Source organism: Salminus brasiliensis, chromosome 18 (genome assembly GCF_030463535.1).
Source record: "Salminus brasiliensis chromosome 18, fSalBra1.hap2, whole genome shotgun sequence".
NCBI lineage: Eukaryota > Metazoa > Chordata > Actinopteri > Characiformes > Bryconidae > Salminus > Salminus brasiliensis.
In genome coordinates, this window is record NC_132895.1 from 10518530 (window position 1) to 10541739 (window position 23210).

A 23210-nucleotide genomic window follows, 5' to 3' on the forward strand; every position below is an offset into this window, starting at 1 on the left:
CTTTCTGCTTTGTGGCTCAGGCCGTCCTTTTTTTTTTTTTTTTGTCATATTCTGTCATTCATCATTCTATTTTCTTTTCTCTCCCTTTCTGTTCTCCCCCTTCATCTGTTCTCCCCCTTCTCTACACTGTCTTATTAACTCCTCACCCCCTTTTCTCCTCCTCCGTCTCCAGACACAGGGTTGCTAATGGCCACTCTGGGTTTTTGTTCCAGGAGTAGAGCTATGCAAAATGGGCTAAATAACGCATGATTATGTTGCTAAATTGCAGTTTCTCTGTGCCTTGAAATGTATGAAAAATTAGAGCCTGGCTGATAAGAACATGTTGTGGGGATACAGAGTTTAGGGGCCTTTCTATTTTAATTTAATATAGGGTTTTACTGATGGATTTCTCAGTGGACACACTTCTTATACTCCCAACCGCAGAAACTCGCCGTCAATTTTTATTTAGTTTTTTGGAAACCCATGATGATGATGTTGAGTGTTTAGATACAGTAATTCAGTAAAAATCAATTCATCCATAGAAGACCAGCATCCAGACATTTTTCTATCCCGGCACTTAAGTGGTGGAACGAACTTCCCCTGGGTGTCCGAAAGGCAGTGTCACTTGCAGTCTTCAATCATGAACTGAATGCCCACCTTTTACAAGAGTACTTGGGCGTACTGTTCATACTGACTTTTGTATTTAGTAGCGTCTAAGATTAGAGGCATCCTTTGGATTTTTGCCAATGCAAACTAGCTAAGAATATTTTTCTGAGTAAACGGTGAAGCACTTTTCTAAGTGGCTCTGGATAAGAGCGTCTGCTAAATGCCCTAAATGTAATTTAAATGTAATCAATTTATCATAAAATGTAATAAGCTTGAAAGAATGGCATTTGCTGGTTTCAGAATAATAAGCAATGTAGAACCAGGGACAAGAAAGCAAGCATAATGATGCTAAGCTTGCATTAACCGCCTTATTTAAGAGCTGTGAAATGGAAAGGTAGGAAGGTTTCCTCCTTACACACCTCCCATCAAAAGTTGCTTGGTCACTTTTTGATGGTAGACACTGTACTTTAAATGTTCTGATGTTACCTGTCTATTATGGAACTATTACAGTATCACCCAGCCCAATGCCAAAGACCTTTTCACAGTACACAGTATTTATCACTACCAGTTTATCATACTGAGTACAGTGGATGAAGTGCAGCACATTTTATATATAAATCCCATCAACCAGACTAATTACACTGTTTGTAATGAAGTATGCAGTGGAACTTGACGACATCCTCGATGCTTAGAACAGCATATTGTGTATCGACAGAATTGATCACCATACGATGAAGTATCAGCATGTAGCCCACCCCTACTTTGATGTCAACTGTGACAAGAGCCACCTCAGTGAGTGTGAAAGCTGTTTTCGAGCCTGGGATTGGTCCAGAGCAACAATCTCAGGTCTTCCTGAAATCAGTGGTCTAGGGTTCTCTTCTAGCAGGCTCTGGTGCGTTCCGCCATCCACTCCCAATGCTGTGCTTAGAGAATAGACGGGTAAACCTAGGACCTCCCAGTTTGCAAAAAATGGATGCAGAAAAGTGACCTTTGCAACTGCGTAACTGATCCACGACTCGTATGGAAACCCAGTAATAATAATCCCATCCCCAAATGGGCCCAGAATCAGTCCTGGATGCAGACCTGTGTATTCTAACCTGTGTTCTAACCGTCTGCGGCTGATGTGCCGCACCTGATTTTAACGTCAGGCATTTTTAGTAGTTAGAAAGGTTCTCATGGGGTGTCCAAATTCTTAATTATTATATAAGTGACTGTCCTTGTGACTTTTTAGAGGGCTCATTTGCATATTACAGACAGTATTGCTAAGGCTGGCATCACAATAACGATGATCGAGTATTGTTTTAGGCAGCCGTACCTGGGTCAGAATTGGGCCTGATTACTCTTGCTTGTTCCTTTCAACTCTGGCTGCCTTCCCATGCTTTCTATGTGTGTATGTATGTGTGTGTGTGTGTGTGTGTGTGTGTGTGTGTGTGTGTTTGAATGAGGGTGGCTCCGGCAGGGTGGCAAAGGCGCTTTTTTAGGGAGCAAGGCTGAACAAACCGCCTCATGTAGCGAGCAGCCATGGGCCACCGCACTGATGACTTGATTAGTGTAAATAATCACACTGTACACAGGGCCTCCGGCAACTCATTTAGAGTTATTAGTTACAGAAACATGGGCGGAATAACAAAGTCCCCAAGTCTCTCGCCCTCTCGCTAACGTCGTTTTCCTCCACAGACCTGAAATCCGCCTGCCTTTCATCCCACACGCCGAGGCCCATTGTAATATGTATATATTTTCCTTTTTCCCCTCATTCTAGTCTTCTGTCTTTTGTCGAATTCTCCTCATTGTTCCCACTTGCCCCCTCTGCCACCTGAACAATTCAGGAGAGAAATTCTTCTGCCTCATAGAGTTGTCATCCGGATCCTCACGCTCTGCTGTAGCCTGCTCTATCGCAGTCGCTTTGAAACGGATGAATCTTCGAGGTTTCAGAAGTGATGGGAATGCTAATTCCCTCACCTTGTCACCGAAGATTAGGCTACCCAAGGAATTATCCGAGGAAATATAATAAAGTAATGATATGTGGAGATGAAATCAGTGCTTAATCTTCTGTAGCACTCAGTGGACCATGTTTTTCCCCTGCAACACACTGAGGAGAATTATATGTGCACCTTCAACATTCCACCATGGGTGTGAAACAGATAGGGCTGCACAGTCTAGGGTATTTGTAGCGTTATTGCGATATGAGTGAGAGCTGCAGTGACTGGCACGTTTAATGCCACTCGGGTGCTGCATGTCAAAGGATGCATTTGTTGAGGATTGTAAGTTGTAGACAAGCCTGTCAACCACTCTGTTATTTTTAGCCTAATAATGACACCGTTTTTAGTCTCCTCAGCCACTGACTCTTTTCCAACAGCGACTGATTCAGAATCTGAGGAAAAGCTCCCCAAGTCCGATACGACAGCTAACATCATCTGAATGGAAGTGATATGGGTAGGAAGTGCCAGCAACCCACCCCTGAGAAAGCAATGCCAATTGTGCTCTCTTGGATTCGAATTTTGGACTATTTTACTTTTATAGCATGTCTTCTTTCAGACTTCTGGAAAGAAACCATCCAAGATGCACGTTTAGGTGATCAAAATATGGTCATTTCCTTTGTATAAGCGTCCAAATATTTAAACATAAGCATTAAATCTTATTGGCTGGTGTCTTTAAAAGGCTGTATTATCAAAATGAGATTCTCACACTCTGAGCCAGGGATCTCCACTTTAGTAGTACTTCATAGACTATATATAGTTCTCTCCCCAGCTATACTTTTACAGAGAGGATTGTTCATATATCGTTCAAAGCCTGAGCTATGTAACCTAAACCTCAATGTAGATCTACAACCATGGTAAAAAAAAAAGGGTTTAATGGCTGTTAATGGTGTTTTCTGATTTATGGGGTGATACAAGGCTCCAAAATTCAAAGAAATCAAATCACCTCTGCAAATCCCTCTGGTTCTAAAATGTCAAAATAAGACTTTTAAAATAAGAGATTTGAACCTGACTTTATCCACTGTGTAGATTTCTGCAAATCAGCAGATTTTAATTAACTTAAGAAAGCTTGCTATACAAAAAGCAAGTAATCAACTTTGGAAAATTTGGATTAAAATTTGCCTCCACTCACCACCACCCTGAACGATTCTGCATGGTGCATTTCCCTTTTTTTTGTGTGTGTTTGTTTCTGTAACGTTCAGCTGTTGTAAGAAGGGTATGAGTGTATCCGAGAGAGGTGCTTACTCCAAGCTCAGCTAACCTGCCGCTTTGAATTCACTAGTTTTTACTGAAATCCCCTCGGCTGGCCTCTGCCCTGGCTTCCACACATTCTCCAGTGTAAGTCTCCTTATTCCCTCGCTTTGATCCGGCTTATTTCGCCTCATGCGCGCGGCGCCGTGCATGTTGACCGCGCACCACTTTCTTATGGAAAAGCTCTTAAAGCTGTGTTTGGACTTTGCCGAACCTTTCCTGCGTCATGCGGTTGTCTTCCGTTGGCAGAACGCAGAAACAGGATTTGCGAGATTTTTCTTTCTCTTTATGCTGTATGACTGACTGTACATACAAATGAACTGGACCCCTCGACACAGCCGACGCTGCTTACCAGCAAGCTATAGAAGAGGTCCACTCTGATATTAATGTGCATAAATAATATCACTAATGCATCCATGTAGGATCTCGCAACGACCGAGCGCCCAGAGAACCTTCAGACAACCCAGACAATTCCATGCGGGGCCGAGCAGCAAGGTGGAAAAGCTCTAAAGAGCTTCTGTATATCAAAGCAGACGAATAGCGCTGCCTTTAGGATGTTGGAATATGTATTTAAGCCATTCTTTACCCAGTCTTAACCCCCCACCCCCCCTTCTCTGACTGTTTCTATTCAGTGGCCTGTCCCAAATCTAATCTCCTTTTCTGCTCTCCCATCAGCTCTCTCGTCATCTCCCACCTCTGCTGGGAGAAAGATTTTTAGGCAGGCTAATGGCCTTGCGACCCCTCATCTTACACAGGGCTGTACTGACGAGCCACAGACACTTCCTTAATGGAACTGTAAAATATTGAAAAACTTCTATTAGTGATGTAACCTAGCCTTCATTTTCCATCACCTTCGTGCCAGCCGCCCTTTCTCCTCTCTCTCCTTTCTGCCCCCACTTTCTGTCTCTGTCTCTCTCTCTCTTTCCTTTTTCCTCTCTATCTATCCTTTTTGTATGTGCTCATTACTCTGGCAGATCACACTAGGTATTTGCAGTTTGCGTAGGCTTGGGGAAGTGAGATGAGGCAGGCTAGACCAAAAGATTGCCGGCCAGGGTCGACATCCCTAGTTCCGTAGTTCCCCTGGGCACAGCGTTGCACATACTACTAAGAATGCATGGCTTTGCATTGTTACTGTCCTCTCCACAAATTGCTGCACCACCTGAGATTTCATACGTTCTTTAAAAACAAAACCCAAAGATCCAGACAAGACCCGGAGCCTGTCTAGTCAGAAACGGTAATGAACTGCTCTGACAGCTCTGCTGTCTGTGCTACTAAAGCTAGTAGTGATGATTAATAGTTAATTAATAGCGCAGCTAAGAGCATGGCAGTGGTATGTGACAGAAGGTGACTGCTCATTTCACACAGGGCTTACACTTTCCAAAACTGAGCCTTTCTCCCTGCCATTAGGAATGGGTTGTTTGAATACAGCTTTACGGTCAGCAGCAGTGCTAACATTAAAAAAAAGAGTAGGATAATGATGATGATCATCACGAAAAAGAAAGATGATAGACTCCAGAGTTGAGTGGAAGTGGAGTGTGATTTTTCAGGAGAATGTGATGTTCTGTTGAGCTGTCGTCAGTGTCCAAAAATAGATTACAGTGAACATGGACAAGAACAAAAAGCAGCACCTGCTTGGTGTTTGGTACTAAAGCTGTGTGTGTGTGTATAAATAATATAATAATAATAATATAAATAAATACACACAAGTATGTGTGTATATACGTGTGTAATATATATATATATATATATATATATATATATATATATATATATATATATATATATATATATATATATATATATATATATATTACACACACGTGTGTGTATATATACACACATAGGTGTGTGTATTTATTTATATATATATATATATATATATATATATATATATATATATATATATATATATATATATATATATTACACACACGTGTGTATATATACACACATAGGTGTGTGTATTTATTTATATTTATATATATATATATATATATATATATAATGTGTGTGTGTGTGTATACCCAATGTGTGTGCACATGAAGAGCATGTATAATTATAGCTACAAATTCCTTTTTTTGGCCCCAAAATTCATTGGGCTGACTCACAAGATTAACCCAGTTTTTCTCCATTTCATGTGAAGTGCTGTATAGCACCCCCTGAGGTAGTGAATACAGCCTGCAGTGTGTTAATTAAGCAGTAAAGTCTAAACGTTAGCATGTTCGATATTTACACACACACACACACACACACACACACACACACACACACACACACACCTACCTACACACAGCAATAATCCCACAATACCCCACAAGTCCAACAGCTTAAGGCTTCCAGGTGAGACACATGCTTGTGAAATTACCATATTTACCCTAATAGCGCATGCAGTGTGTTCTCCGTGCGACCTTGTGCATCAAATCGTGACCCCATACAGTTTTGTAAAAGAAATGTGTTTAAAGAACCTTTTAAAGGTATAAAGGAGTAGAAGGGAAGGTCCTTTATGATTATTATGGTCTTCTGTCCAAGCTCTGAAAGACCAACGGCTCTTAATGAAACCGATTCTGGTTCTTTTATGGCATCGCTTGAGGAACCCTTTATAGCACCTTTATTTATGAGAACACTGAGATTTATTTATGAGAAACTGCTGTTTGTTGTGTTCCATCATAATTTCATGATAAATGGCGCAATAGAAATGCTCATATGAATATATATATATATATATATATATATATATATATATATATATATATATATATATTTTACTTCTGTGAAGTTGCCATTTTGGAGCAACTATGCTCCCAAAAGCATAGTGCTACACATTAAGCCATAGCCAAAAAGTGTAGGTGACCAGTGTGGTTGGCAGCAGTGAGGTGCTTGATCTACTCCTACAAGAAGCCCAACGCGGTGGCTCTGTCAGTGAAGGACATGAACGTGTGTGTGTGTGTGTGTGTGTGTGTGTGTGTGTGTGTGTGTGTGTGTGGGTGGGTGGAGGTTCACCGCAGTTGAACTTGACATGGAATTTAATTCCCGAAACGTAGTTATTCCCACTGTGAGTCAGCAACGCGGAAGCGCTCATCACAGCCAGTTCAATTGAAATTAATGTCATTTCGCTCCCAGAATTCCGCTGACAAAAGCTAGTCTGACCAGGCCTCTGTTCTTGGTGGTCAGTACAGCGCAAGCCATTCACCTAGCTAGATACGTTCAAGACTTTTTTCTTTTTCTTTTTTTTTTACTTCTCTTTTATTCGCTCTCTTTGCTGCGACACTGGCTTTGCTTAGCAAGTTCGTTTCTTTTTTCCAGCTCTGTAATGTCTTAATCATATCTTTCTCTGGCCCACTGAAAGCACACAAAGTGGCTAAGAGTAGCATTATGAAGCACCATAAGCAGAAGCCTTTTAGTAGGCTCGTCGTAGCCTTTTGAGAAAGCGCCTTTTTTTCCCTCTCTGTCCTTCTGCCGTTCTTAACTACCGTGAGCTGTGCGTTTGTGTTGCTAGTGAGGTGCATGACTCTTCCCATCTCTGGCTTTCTTTCAGGGTTCTGGTGGGCAGAGTAGCGAGGGAGACGACGCAGAGAACTGTTCCTCTGACAAACAGAATAACGAGGGCAAACTCATTAAAGGTAAGATTGGGTCACACGCCTTGATAAATCTCCCTTCAGGACCCAGACCACCCGTCTGGTTCAAATTAATACAGAAAAAAGAGGGAGAGAGAGAGTGGGAGAGAGGGAGAACTCCTGCTCTGGCACAATTAGGACCTCTCTAACTCGGTTAATTGTTACTGTTGTCCTGAATATTTCCCGATTTAATACGGGTACACTTGGAGGGAGAGGGGGAAGCTGAGTATCATTGCGAGGTTGTCACCGTGTTAGCCCTCATTCTGGTGAGCTATGAGCCAGGCCGTAATGATCCTGTCTTTTGGTCCTAATGACCGTCAGTGCAGGGCACATTTTCTGCCCGGCGAGGAAGGTTAATGGCCATGCCTAAATGAGACAGATTTAGTCATAACACTGTACCTTGATTTCTCGCTTCCCAGCGTCCTTTGCACCCATCTGCTTCGCCATAAAGTCCAAAGAGAACGACATGCTGCCTCTGGAAAAGAACCGGGTGCGGCTGGACGACGACTCGGACGAGGACCGGGAGAAACAGGAGCAGCAGCAGGGAGCAGAGCAGACCGTGGCAGGGCTGGAGGTGCACCGAGAAGCTCTGGTTCCCCCACAGCCTGAGGAGAAGAAGCCCACGCTGTCTCTTGAGGAGCTGGAAGCTAAGCAAGGTACCTTCCCAACCTCTGCTCCCCAACCCATGCACAGATTCTCACAGTTGTAGGCAGGCTCAAACTAGGATAGAAAGGGAAACGTGTTGCTACTCCTCACTTTGAGTAGGTTTCTGTAGGGACAGGGCTTACGACTCAGGCCTACGACTCAAGCAGCGCCTGAAGCCTCTGTGATTCTGCGATGAAGGTGACGCTTCTAGCTTGGCTCTGCCAAATCGCCTGATTTTCTTCACGGTGAATGCCAACTAGTGCACCTTCGTTCAGCTGCCAATTAATGCCTTTTATATTTCCGCTGTGCAGACAGAACACAAAAGTCAGCTAGGAAGTTACATAATCACCTCCTCATTTATTTAATCACCCCTTATTGAGGAGCTACAAGGCTATTCTCAGCAAACTGCACTGAAGCGCTGTGTAGGCTGAAAGGGACAAGAAGCAATTTGTTGAACGTTATGAAAATCACTCTCTGTGATGAATTACTTTGCTATAGGATTATCTAGAATTAGATGCAGTTGCAGCCTTTTCCGTTGCTAGAAGTAGGTGCTTGCAAGCATATTGCCATGCTCTTGCTGCAGCTTTCCATTTCAGCCAGATGCAACTGACCAGTTGTTTAAAGACCAAGAACAACCGATTACACAAGTGTGCTCGAAAACCTGCTGCCACACTGGTCCTTTACGTATAGCGCTGACGATCCCTGCTCTAGGACAGTATAAAGGACCACATCGTCACTGTATGTTCAGACGTTGGTTAGATTGTGGAAGAAATGCTCAATTTTAGATCTGTGCAGAATTCCCACAGGAAGACAAGTTGTAAGACTTGTAAAGGTTTACAAGAGGCTATTTAAAGACTTAAAGCACAGTTGATTCTCTTCTTAGGAGCGTGGGCGTCTACAAAGATCTGTGTAAGGGCAGTAGTTGTTTGTAGTACTTGTACACAACTGATCAAAAACCTTAGGGTCACTGCTAAGGATCTCCAGGCATTTCCTGCCCTTGATCATGAGGCTGCTATAAGAGAAATGTGGGAAAAGTGATGTTCATGGGAGGTTATCTCAGGAAACAAGGACAAAGAAGCTAAAAGAAAAGAACAGAAAATCCATTAATAAATAAATAAATAAAAAATCTAAACACAAACAGTTCTACTTAATGATGCAAGCAGGGCAGAATGAGTGTCCATTTTCTTTGTTTATTCCATATATATTTCATATATATTTTTCCCTGATAAGGTTTTTCCATCTGAATAATTGTCAGCTTCTCTTTCTCTTTGCTAAGGTTGCAAGGTTACCAGACCTGAAAACCGAATGGAAAGAATGTAGCAGTCATTGTAAATACAGACAAGATGGAGAACGTTTTAATGCCATTGCTTTTCCATTGCTTGGCATTTCTTTTAGATGACTTGACCCTCTAATTCAGAGTGACTTACATTTGAAGCATGTTACACAATTAGGAAACTCAATGGTTCCAGGGTGAGAAGTTTCTGATTCAGGACCCTTCTTGAAAATGTAGCAATAGCACTCCACCTATCACTAGCAATGCTCCCAGCACTAGGAGGATGAGGACAAGCGCGTGCCTCCTCCAATACAAGTCAGCCACTGCCACTTTTTTATGAACTGCAGCCAAAGCTGCATTACTAGGCAGCCAACTTGCTCGGAGGAAAGCACCATATCCTCAGTTCTGATAAATCAGCCAACAGACGCCTGTGCCGACCAGTAATGAGGGGAGAGGGCGCCGTCTACCCACCCAGACAGGGCATGGTCAATTGCTAATGACCAGGCTTTCAGACTTGCAATCATAAGCTATTGTGGCAGGGTCTTGGTCTGCTGAGCCACTCTGAGGCCCTTCCTGAGATTTTTAATAACATACCACCGGCGAAGTAGCTGGAATTCTTATATATCACAAAATACAAACTTTTTTTTTTTTTTTAGCACTCACACCAACTGCAATTCTGAAATCTTGACTGTACATATGGACTTTGCGGACCAAGTAGACTGCAGGCCGTGTTTTTATAACTGTAGACTAATTATAAACAATAATACAGCTAGGGGAATGTAGTAGACCAGAGCCTGACCGAACACAGTTGGCCTGCTCTTTCTGGGTGGGTAGATGGCACACTCTCCCCTCATCACTTTTAAAGCAATGTTGGCCGACAAAGGTGTCTGTTACCTGGTATGGCGGGACTGCGGACCCACGGAGTCAGCTGCCTGGTGACGCCGCATCGGCGGCAGTTTGAAAAGTGGCTTGCATGTATCAGAGGAGACATAAGTCCTTACCCCTTACCCAAGTATCGGGAGCAGTACTGGTGCTAGGGGGAACTGCGACTGGGCAGTTTAATTGACAGTACCAAATTGGGAGAAAAATAATACACATGTCTAAGACAGTACATTTTTTATTTAATACAATATTTTACCATATTATTACTGAGACTAATATTCTGATGATAGTTTTTGACCAGTATTTAATAAAAAAAAATCCCTAGCACATAAAGGAGGGTTCTTTGGTTTCTACAGTTATTTACATTTTTGTATTTAAAAGCATTAGCAGTTTATATTTTGATAAACAAACTGACATTAACCTGGACTACATCTCAAAATAACATCAATATCAGAAGTATCAATGCCTTAGGATCAATCATCCTATCACACTTGCAGGTTTACCACAGGTCCAGTTGTTGGAGCTTTGCCCTGAGGTGTGTATGGTCAAGTGTGAAGCATTGTTTTAAACCCATTGCCCAATTCATAGAAGGTCAACCATGTTTAGTCTCGTTTGACTCTCTGATCTTCTGCCTGTTGGATGATTAAGAGTGTTCGGCATGCAGCATTTCTCTTCTTTAAACTTCAGTAAAACACTGAAACATGCTAGTAATTTGAGGTGCTTTCGAGGATTTTGTTTAATGAGCTTTTTTTGCTTTTTACTCTTTTTTTTAAATTTTATTTATTTATTTTTTTTTTTATCGTAAGATCAATCGTGACAGCCTTTTTAGCTCATCTGGGTGCCGAGAATACTACAGGGATGTGTGCTCGAATGAATTCAGTTTTAAACACGTAATTGAAGGCAGGATTGTTGTAGCTTCCCTTTGTTTCGGTTTAAAAAAGGCAGTGCATGTATTAGCATTGCTTTCATGTGCGTTATTTTTATTTTTATTTTATCCCTCGATGCGCTGCGGGTGTGAGAAATGGCCCCAGTAGGGAAACTTTGTAGACTAGAGTTATATAATCTTCAGTATGACTCCCCCCTTTTTCCTTTTTTTTTTTTTTTTTTAAATTTTTTTTTATGCAACAATATATGAAGTCCATTAACCCTATTAACTAAAGCAGTGCCGTCACATCTCAGAAGAGTAATGTGCATCGTTAGTAATTTCTCTCTACTGGAGAGGATGACCTGCTGGCAGCCGTGTCGCAGTGACTGTAAAGGCATTAAATTGCATGCATCGGAAGAATGAGTCATGTGATGTAATGGATCTGGCTGAATGGGATCCTCACCAGCGGCGCTAACTGTCCTCTCTAATTAAGTGGAAGTTTGTCGCCGGGTTAACGTGAGAGGACGACACCTCTCAGTCAGGCCTCCGCACGCTGCGTCACTGAAGAACAAGTCTTGCTTCCAGCTCCTCATCCACCACAGTTCAGGCTGGGGACAAACGCCCTCATGAGCTTAAGATATGCTACACTCTTAATGCCTAGCATGCAGATCCTGTTATTTTCCCATAATGAATTAGGCGTTTTGAAGTTGATCTTATCTGACTAATTCTAAAACCGCCGGCGCCAAGTGCGCCATCCATCGCCAACTCCAGAGCGTTCCATCATGCAGTTTAGACTTCAGCTGCCTGACAGCGGCCGCAGCCGTGGACCTGTTATTCAGCGGAACGTCGGGCTAATTAGCTCACCAAGACGAACGCCACGGAGGGGCCGAGTAAGGCTTAGAGAAAGTGAAACAAATGGCACTGCAGCAAGGTAGCCCTCAGTCAGTGGCACACTGGGTTAGACTGCAGGACTATTGATTGGCCCGGAGCTGCCTAATCTGTATCGATGGACTGTAAAAGGATCACAGTCGCATGCTGTGATTACTGATGCCCAGATTCGGCTACCGGTTCCCCCCGGCTCTTATATCTTCTTTATGAGCTTATGCACTACTTACCAGCCACAAGGCAGACTGAGGGGGCGGAATAAGGAGCTGTGTGTTTGCCTTTTAGCTTGTTTTTGGCTCCTGCTGCTTAGGTTAGCTTAAGCATACAAGCTCTTCGTGACATGGTGATGAACAGTATGTCCAAATGTTTGTGGACGCTGCTTCTAGTTGCACCTATTGCTGACACTGCTTGTCTAGCCCCTGTAGAGAAGTACTGCCAATAGTACAATAGGAGACACTGGATGCCTGGTGTGGGCTAGAGGAGTATAAACCCCACCCAACATTGAGCCATGGAGCAGTGTGGTGTACGGTGTTCTCTGGAATGGTGCTCTGGAGTGGTGATCATCCAACACCCGACCTTACTAACGCTCTGGTCACTGAATGCAGTCAGGTCCTCCCAGTAGTGTTCTTCCAAAATCAGTTTTTTCCCCTGTAGGCAAAACAATAAGAAAACAGGGCACGGGACCAGACGACCTTCTTCCATTGCTCCATGGTCCAGACCCTTTTGATGGTGGACAGTGATTGACTGATCTGTTGTGAGGTATTCCTCTCATAACCATCACACAGTAGTCCTTTTGTTGGTTCCACCTGGCCTGTTTAGGATGGCCTTCGTTGCCCTTGCACATTGAGACCTGTGGTACCCACCACAGCTAACCAGGAGTCAGTGTGCAGCATATTGGAATAAATCAGAAACCGAGAGTGATGCTTAGTGTGTGTGTGTGTGTGTGTGTGTGTGTGTGTGTGTGTGTGTGTGTGTGTGTGTGTGTGTGTGTGTGTGTGTGTGTGAATATTTAGTTGAACTGGTCTGTGTGGTGTATAATTGGAACATAAAAGCAAAGCAAGAGATTAAAAATTTGATCAAACCTTGAACTCAGTTTTCCAAATCGTTTCAAACCTGAATGCACATCGTTCTGCACTATATTCAGACATTTGGCACAAAGTCAGACTCTAAAATGAATTGTATTGAAACACTCCTGCATCTGTTCCACGCTACCAGATGCCATGGACTCAGAATTGCCCAGAATTCAATCGGAAGCCCTGGGTTAACGTGCACTCTGGGCCACTGAGCATAAGAGATTATAAATGGTGTTTTAGACCTCTGGAAATATCAGGACTGGATTTGATATGGGAAGCTATTGATATGAAAGTGGTTGCCGGCAACAAGCTGACCTTCTCAGTCATCTGACATGGTCACATAAATGTGTGGTCTGGGTTCTTCCAAAGAAGGCTTGGTTTTAGCCATTTTTGTGCAACAAGGTCTGACCTCGTGGTACAGTAGAGCTTAATTCTTTTTCTTTCTTTTTTTTGGGTGCCTGTGACTTTGCTTTGACTTTGCGTGGGGTTTTGTCTGGCTGAACAGACGAGTAAATGGTCCTCTCCTATCTCAGCTTATTTTCTGAGTCAAAGCTGCTGCCACATCACACACTTTTAGGCTTCAGGGCTGGCTGGCCAAACACTGGTGTAGGTGTGCAAGTGCTGAAATGGTAGCTTTAACAGCACTACTCTTTCTGCTTAGAGTGTGAGAGAGGGTTGACATAAGCCCTTTCTATTTGAAAATGTTGTTCTTCTGAAATGAAAAAGGAAGTTGGGACAAAATGCATGCAGAAGTGTGTCCTGCAGAAAGGTCTCATTATGAAATACAGCAGGACGTCTTGTACATGGGCAAATACTGCAATGGAGGAATAGTCATTGTTTTGTGAAAAGCAGCATTGTGTGTGGTGTTCATTAATTGAGATTTATATATTTGTATGTTTTTGTAAATATGTCTTCTTATTTGTATTACCTTGAGAACTAGAGTTGAAATGCCTTGGAGATCAAAGCATTACAGTTCTGCTTGTGTAGGCTGGTACAGTGCGGCACATTATTTGACACCACGTTTGATATAGAGCCATGGTTCAAGGACTGGTTAGGGTCAGTCTCAGATCGGTGTGTTTGTTTTAGGAAGCCTTTGGCTGTCTGGAAGAATGAGCATGAACCAAACATTGACAGTCCTAGCAGTGGAAAGTTTGTGGAAAGCCCTTGTTTGTGAATTTAGCTGCACTGAAATATCCCTGTGTTGACTAGGAGTGTAACCGTCACGGCACAGGGGTAACGGGTCAGTGCTCAGAAAAATACACGGTACACGCTGTTGGGATAAATATGGTCATTTCTCTAGCGCAGGTGCCACCCAGAAATTGGTGGATTTACATGGTATTGTGGGAACTGTAGAGGTTTTGGAGGATTGCTATGTTAACTGTAGTCTTGTTTGTAGTCTTGTGGTTCTTCTGTAGAATTGCTCCAAGAAACTTTGAAGCACCTGTGTGAGTGCAAAGGACCATTTTAAAAGTTTAAAGAACCATAATTGGATTAGATTAGATTCTTTTCCAATTTGGAGGTTCCTTACAGCTGAGTGTCTTTTTTACTTGATGGTTCGTTAGGGAACCAAAAAATGTTCAAATAAAGGTTCTTTATGCAATCTAAAGTGGTTCTTCTGTGGCATTGCACAAAGAACCATTTAAAGCACCTGTGTGTGATGTTTGTCAAAAAATGGTCCTTTAGGGAATCAATAGTGGTTCTTCTACAACATCACTCGAACCCTTGGCAGCACATTTGTTAGTGTGAAGAGCTGTCTAAAGAACCTTCATCTGAAAAAATGTTTCTTTAGAAGTACAGACTTTTTTGAAGCACCTATTTTAGTGTAAAGACCCTTCTTGGGATAGAAAAGGCTTTTTACCAGTGTAAAGGTTTGTAAATTTGCACTCTTTGCAAATGGTGGTTCTTTAGGACACCAAAAGTGCTGGTGTCCTGCTAGGGGAGTACATGGCTGTGGAGCAGTGAAACTGTGCTCTCAGGAGTGATGATGGAGCTCGGTCTAGTACATTTTTGGGACTGGTTCGAGTGGCTTTTGTGATCCAGGACTGATCAACCAACACCTCACATTACTAGTGGAAGGCCAACCTCGGTGAGTAGAGGCTGGAGCAGAGTACTCCTGATTCTGGAAGAAACACTGGATGAAACTTTAGAATTTCCAGTTTACTTCTGTTCTGTTCTAGTTGGGCAATCGCAGTGCAATTTCTGAAGGACGGGTAGCCTCAGGGGATTGCCCATTTTGAAATTCTTCCCCCGGTTCTTGGTTGTTGAGGTCATTAAATCTAGGTTCTGGTGGTGTGTGTAGTGTGTGATTGCTAGAACTGAAGTGTGCACATCATTACCAAAATGAAGGGAGATGATGCACCGCTTCAGTCTGTCCAGCCATCAAAGGGAATCGGAGGGAATGAGTACTTGTTAACTAGGCAGCACGTCTATGAAAGAATAAAGTAAATGCCTAAGAAAGCATGTGAGTGCACTTATCCTAGACTCTGTCCTGTCTCTCTCTCTCTCTCCATTCACTTCTGGCCCTTTAATATGATCCCTTCCATATTGATCACAAACCTCTCTGGCCGTCTGACATCAAAATCTTTGTCAGTCAAGGACGTTTGCGCTAAAACAAAATTTCTTTACCATTGATGCACAAATGTGAAAATATCCAGCCTTTTCTCCCTGACCTCTTTCAAGATTCTCTTCTGCCTTCGTGTAAAATTTCATATCGAACAGTCTGAAGTAGACTACCTCTGTGGGCACTGGTCAGGAAGTAGCTAGCTATGCTGACCCAATGTTCCAGCAGGCTATGTAACATTATTTAGAGCTATTTAAAGCATAAAAAAGTGCTGTGGGCACCATATTACTTAGATTTACTGCCTTCCAAAGTAGAAAATGGGCTGCGTCTGTGGTTGAAGGTGCTAAACTTATAACATCCACCCGTACGTCCATGTGTTTGCTTGTCCCATTCTGTGGGGGGACATTCTTGCCAGGAACATCCGTTCCTCAGAGAAATGGCTCAGGTATGAAGCTCAGGAGAAGCAGTTGTATCAGGGGCTTGTGAGGCTGTCTGGTAAGACGTTAGCCTAAACGCTAACCTAAAACCAGGGTTACACTGTGCAAGCTTTATCCCTATTTAAGCCCTGATTGTCAGTCTGGCTGTGCCAGTCTGTGCTGCTGTTTGTCCTTCCAGTCAGTTGGAGTATATCAAATTTTTTGATGATTTTTGTAACATTTTGGAATGTTCGATTATCTGAGCATGATGTATTCTGGTGTATGCTGGTTAGCGACGCAGTCTGAACGGGTTCAGTATGTGCTGTTACTCACCTCCTATTCGCTCTGCGGTCTGTACAGACCACGCTGACCCATTCTTCCCACCCACAACCTCTCCTAAAGGGGTGATGTTACTTTCCCGTTAGTTTAGTTTTGGGTCTGAGCAAATGGTGGCACGAATCTGCATCTCCTTGGTAACACTGTATGTTGTATGTAACACTGTGTGCCGGCTATAGCTGCGGACGTTCTTACACAAGGTAAACAAAGACGACCCCCTCCATTGTCGTCATGAATACAGTCATGGCCAAAAGTATTGCCGGCACCCCTGTACTTCGTCCAGTACGGTCCATGTATATTTCCTATTTGGTCAATTTCCATGGTATATTTCCATTGGCAACAACGCAAAAAAGCAGAGGAACAAGTAACGTCTGATCTTTCCATTCCACACAGAAATGCACTAGGCGATGTTTTTGGCACCCTCTGCTTGATATTTGGTAGCGCACACCCTTTAAAAACAATAGCTGAAATCAATCGCTTTCTGTATCCATGAATGATATTTTTGGCTGTGACTGTAGGGAAAATGTACTGGCGTGTGCCTGGTCTTATATAAGCAGAACGTCTCACACACGACTTTCCAGCAGAAGAAAACAAACCTTCTCGACTTTCAGTGGAAGTTAATGTAAAGTGATGTTATTCCAAGTCATTTTGGAGCATTTCTATTGGTCCATAAAGTCAATTGGCTGGACTGTGACTATGTGCTGCCCCAGTGTTCAGCTTCAGTGTTTCAGGGCAGGATGATTTGAAATTTCTCTTATGTTCTTTTGGACAGATAATGTGAGTGTATGTGAGGCAGAGGGTGAGTGAGTGAGAGAGTGAGAGAGGACTGTGTGTATTGTAGACTTGGCTGCTGAGGGACTGGAACAGCGCTGATGTTTAATGAGTTCATTGCTTTTATTAAATAAATTGGGACCAATTAGTCAAGTGCATATGTGTGTTCTGTTCGTTAGCTGATTTGGCCAGGCAGCATGTGTGTTTTGATCATTGGCCAGGTTGTGACTCTGAAATGTTAAAAATGTGAATTTTCACCCTATTAACAGCCATTGCTTTCTGTTATCATCTGCTGGTCTGTGGGCTCCCTCATCAAGGTGAGAGCAGAGCTATGTAAGCGTTAAGGCTTGTGGCAGTGAACATGCGCGTGCACACACAAACTTACTAGTGATTAGGGTAGTGAAAACACACACCCAGACCAGTGGGCAACCATTGGGGGGTTAAGGTGACTTTCTCAAGGGCATCTCGGCTGTAAACATTGAGGGAGTACAAAAAAAACAAACAAAAAAAAACTTCTTGCTGGTCCAGAGGATTGAACTTGCAACCTTCCGGGCCCAAGCCCACCTCTCTAACCTTTAAGCCATGGCTGCCTCTCAAAAGTGAAGCATTAGTGACTTCATTAACATGATTTTGTATTGATTGAATCTAGTGTGACCACATAAAAAAAAAAGGTGTAAACTGACTCAAAGCGGCTCAGTGATCTAATGCCCTCCCGCTACGGCCGCTTTGCAATTAGCAGTGCTCTCTTTTTGGGTGGGTAGATGCACTCTCTCCCTTCATCACTCTTAAAGCAATGTTTGCCAGCATAAGCATGGGAGAGGAGCTTTGCCACATCGGCAGCAGATCGACAAGAGGCAGTGTCTGGCTTGGCATGTATCGGAGGAGACGTGTTAAGTCTTCACCTAATGAGCATTGCTAGTGCTAGGAGAGCTAAGACCAAGTGAGTTAATTGGCTGTACCAAATTGACAGAGCTATGCACAGGCACAGGATCACCCCTGCACGCTCACTCCATCAACATCATGCCTTCCGAATCTGCCCGCTTCATCATGGGTCCTGAGTCTCCGTGCAGACCTTCCCACATTCCTGTGCTTTAACTTTTCCTGTCTGATGCTTTCGTTTAGCGGGGCTGTGTCCCAAATCGCACACTACCACACAAACTAGCCACCATTAGAACTGTGTTCATTAGTATAGCTGCCTCAGTAAAGATTCCTGTGAGTTGGGACATTCTGTTAACATATCAGCACATGTAGATTATCAAAATCATGGTTTAATACTGATCTATAAGAATTATTCCCTGGATCACACATCATCTCATATTGTGATTAGATTGATGCTTCCCTTTTTTATTATTATTTTTATTATTATTATTATTATTATTATTATTATTATTTCTCTTCTTTCTGCTTTTCCTATTTATACCTACCCCTCTTTATATTCAATATTTGACTTTTTAATTTATTTAATAATTGAATTATTAATTTATTTAATAATTGCTCTTGGGACCTTGAGATCTCAATTTCATTCCACCCCATGTACCACATGCGATGCGAATGCCAAAGTCTCCTTGAAACCTTGACCCACGGACACATCCACCTTATGCAGCCTCTATATGCAGCCTTCTGTCATACCGGCATCATAAGTACCCCCCCCTCTTTTGATTCGATTGCAAATATGCAATTAAACCAAACTACAAGCACAAACACCCTTCGAGTCAGTAGGAGTGTTGTTGATACTCTGATTCTATTCAGTTTGCAGTACAGGATATTCTAATGAATGTGTTGCATGCTTCTTCATTGCGCAGTCTTACGATGAGGCTAGATCCGGGGAGCAGAAAGCCTGGAGCTGGAATCTGTCGTATGACTTTGAAGAAACTCTTGAGGGTTAAGGTTTCCTCCTCCTTATTTTCTTCCTGTCTCTGTTTATCCACTCCATTCCCTTTCTCCCACCTCCTCACCTCCTTCCTGCCCTTTTCCTCTACAGACTGGCGAGCGAGTGCTGGGTTTGCTCCCTCACCCGTAGTATTCACACGCTCTTTCCTATGATGCTGCGTGGCAGGGGGCCTATTTTTAGTAAGAGGCATAGGGACAGCGTACCCCTGCGCTTGCGTAACGCGGTGACTTATTTTCTTCCGACGTTCACGTCCGCTGAACGAACTGGAGGGCCGCATGAATGCTCTGCCCACTCAAGCTTAGCTAAACTGAGCTATTGTCAAGTTCATGTTCCACCTACAGTCCGTCTCAGCCTAGCTGGACGGCTTTTAAAGGCGCGGCCAGGAGTCGCTGCGGCTGCCGGGGCCGTCTGAAGCATTGCGACCACAGAGGCTTTCAAAGATCAGAACACCCGCCGTGCGTCTTTCATGCTAATAAACTCTGAGCTGGTCAGGGACTGGCCGTTGTCCTCTTTTTGCAGCGTTTTCAAAGTTACCTTGTCTTAAAAAAGGCAGATAAGAAGAAGTTTGTCATTAGAACTTTTCTGTGCTTTCCCTCATTTACAAGTTTGATGTTTTTAAGGCCATCGCCACTCAACCTGGGCATCCGTTCAGCACCATAAGCAACTTAATGAAGCCCAAACAAACTGAAAACTGCTACCACTGTAAAATCTTGACACAGCCCTCAGCGCTAGCAGGAGCTGCTTCGAAATTCGGAAGAGTTAATCCCCATCACTGTTAGCTGTGTGTGTATTTTTTAAAGAGGCTTCTTTATTGCAGCTGTAAGCAGATCTGCCTGATTCCTCCATTCAGATGCTCTTGAAGTCTTTTTTAACTGCTTTCTGTGGGTTAAATTAGGAGGCTGTAAATAATTACAAGCCAGTAAGTGTAATCAAGAAAGAGTGTGTTGGATTGCCTCTATAGCCAGAAGAGAGGTACACGTATAAAGGTAGCTTAAACTCGATGTTGATGCACATGGAAGGTAGGGAAGTTATCTGATTCGATCACCTGCAGATCACTCTAGTTTAGTCTAGTCAAGCTCTTTAACCCCTTGAACCCTAGATTAAATATTCAGATGCCCTGTAGAAACTATTGTGAAAGATTTGGTAACTGTTTGGTTTAGCATTTATCCTGTTGGTTTAGAGTCCCACAGGGTTCCATTTTAGGGTCTATGAAACTGATGTCAGTTAAAACAGTAATGCAGTTTTCGGAGTGAAGAACCCAAGGGTTGGGTACATGCAGGTTATAACGAGTCAATGTAGCACATGCTATATTGGCTACACAGAACACAGTGACTGAAATACACACTTAGATCCTGGCTAATTGTATCTGGATAGGTTTTTGGCCTCCCGTCCACTTTTGAAACTTTGAGACTTTTGAAAGCTTTCACTGTGAAAACGGGGCTTAGAGATGATGCCGACGTTACAGTGCATGCATTGGCTGTTGGCTAAATCTCGAATACCTCCTTGCTCCCTTTACAGAGAGCTGCATACATCATTAAACAACAATATCTGCAGGCAGATAGTGCTATATTTCAGCTTTCAACATATAAATGACTGAAATTGCAATTATTTCAAGCTCTAATTATATTTAGAATCTGTCATTTAGTGTCTTATGTACACTACATAGAAGAAAGCAGAGGTTTAATCCCAAATTACACCCTACTGCCTTTGTTTTCGTCTTGCATGAAATATATTCAGAAACTTTTGTTTCCAGAAAACATCCAAATACTTGTGGACAGGCCTTGAAAGTAAAGGTGCTGCAAAGTTGTTTTTGACTGATGCTACAGAAGAACCACTTTTAGGTCCATGAAGAAAAGGATCTTCACACACATCTCGCATGAAAAATGTGTTTTTTATGGTACACAAATTGGTTCTTCTGTGGCATCACTCCAAGAACTCTTTGCAGCACCTTTATTTTTTAAGAGTGTGGCGTCCATCTGCAGAGCAGCAGGCAGCAGCGTGTTGAGACCAATTCGATTTTTACCTGAGAAATGTTGGAGCATTGATTTTCAGTGATTTTTTCAGTGACAGAAATTACAGTGGATCAGACCGCTTCTAAGTTGGGCTCCCGAGTGATGCATCTGTCTTAAGTGTTGGCTCCATCATTGGGAAATTGCTGGTTTGATCCCCGGTGATGCCGCTGCCATCCATGGCAGGGAGTCCAAGTGAGCCTTGCTGTCTATCTGAGTGGGCAGGGTGGCCCTTCCTCTCCACCCCATCACTAAATGTGTTAATAGCCAGTTTGTTGATGTTACAGATTTGACCGTGTTCTCCTCTAAGCGTGTGTTGCGGTAGGGCAAACGGAAAAGAAAGTTAGATACACTATATGGACAAAAGTATTGGGACTCCTGCTCATTAATGATTTCTTCTGAAATCAAGGTCATTAAAAAAAAAATGTATCCTGCCTTTGTTGGAGTAACTGTCTCTACTGTCCAGGGAAGGCTTTCTACCACATTTTGGTGGAGCATGTGGATTTGATTGTTAATGAGGTCAGGATGTTTAGCTTCTGAACTCTCAAATCTCAAACGTATTGGATGGAGCACCGTACATCATTCCAGAGAACACAGTTCCACTCCTCCACATCTCTGAGGGACTTTACACCCCTCTAGCCCACACCTGGCATTGGACAGAATACCAATAGGTTCATGTTTCTGTTCCAGAGAGTCCTATTCTATTGGTCATACTTCTCTAAGCAAGCTGTCTGTGTACTGGTACAACCTAAAGTAGCTAAATGCTTTTATAAGACGGGGTGTCCACAAACATTTGACATACAACAAAGCTTTACATGTCTTGGGGGAAATGCACGCTAGCCTTCATTAATGCTGGTGGCTTTGTTTAAAGAAAATGACTGAGTGAGGGGGAGGGTGGGCAAGGATCCATTGTCAGCTCAAAGATTCCCACCTCTGGTAAGAGTACCAGCGGAGTATATTGATTTGTGTTGGTTGTTGGCAAATTGACAGTTGTAAAAGCACAGTTTCCGTAGTTTGGTGTGTTTGTGTGTGTATGTCTAATCCTTTTGCTTCTTTTCCTCTGAAGCCAAGCAGAAGCTTGAGGACCGCTTGGCGGCGGCTGCGAGGGAGAAGCTGGCTCAGGCCTCCAAAGAGTCGAAAGAGAAGCAGCTCCAGGCCGAACGCAAGAGGAAAGCAGCCCTGTTCCTGCAGACCCTGCGCGGCCCAGAGGCTGAGATCAAACGAGCTGACGAGCCCTCCGCTCCGGCCGAGGTGGGTGGGTGTGTGTGTGTGTGTGTGTGTGTGTGTGTGTGTGTCTTGCACAGACCACGTGCTATTGAGTCATACAGTGTTGTTTCAGTTGCGTCCCCCTGTGAATACATGTAAAAAAAAGTACAAGCACTTCACTCACATTTCTAAGCTCTGAATATTTCATTCAGGACCGGGTCATTCTTCAGTGTTGTTGGCTTTGGCATTTTATTCTGTTGGTTAAAGTTTCAAACAAGCCTTAAAATGCGAGTGGAAATCTGCGCTAGCCTCAGCTTCGGCGGAGTTCCTCGCACCGGAACCCCTCCTGCTGGTCTTTACACCTTGCTTTTTGTGCAGTCGAGTGAAATCTGAACGCAATCCAATCAACAAAAACACATGATAAAGCCAGGTGTAAATAGGGCCCTCTATCTGCCCTGATCTGCTCTCTTTTCCCATCTGGCCAGTCAGGCCTGAGCGGGTCAGGATTGAGATCAGCCTTTACTTTCACGCCTGTGCAGTCCTTATCTGTCTTAGAATCAGAGGGAAACATGATCATGACTAAAATACAGTGCTCCTCGTGCACTGCTGTATTTGTCCCTTGTGAAGGCGATTGCACTTTTCGACAGTGCAGATGAGATGTGTAAAGGCATAGCGTATCCCCTCCGTGCCACTGAGGCTCTTTTATGAACTTAACAGAGAAGCAGCTGGTGTGTTATTTAGCTCTTCTGACAGCACCGGAGTCTCTGAGGCTGTGTATCTGAGAGTATGTTTGTGTATGTGTGTGCGTGTGTGTGTGTGTGCGCGCATGTCTCTAGTTTGCCACCCTGCAAGATCTCTGCTGGAGGCTGAACAAGAAGCATTAAAACCTAAGAATACTCCCAACCAAAGAGGAACATGAAGACTGAACGCTACACAGCGCTTTCACACCTTACAGAAACTTGTATATTAAGA

The 23210-nt window shown here is 43.2% G+C and overlaps 1 protein-coding gene across 1 annotated transcript in view; it reads left to right on the forward strand.

The window, feature by feature from the left end:
• The window catches only part of sfswap (splicing factor SWAP), a 125048-nt gene that overhangs the window by 42271 nt on the left and 59567 nt on the right, over positions 1–23210 (forward strand). The window contains exons 11-13 of the mRNA XM_072661297.1: positions 7348–7432; positions 7846–8082; positions 22099–22283. Coding sequence (XP_072517398.1) covers positions 7348–7432; positions 7846–8082; positions 22099–22283 — 507 coding nt within the window. The remainder of the gene's footprint in view (positions 1–7347; positions 7433–7845; positions 8083–22098; positions 22284–23210) is intronic.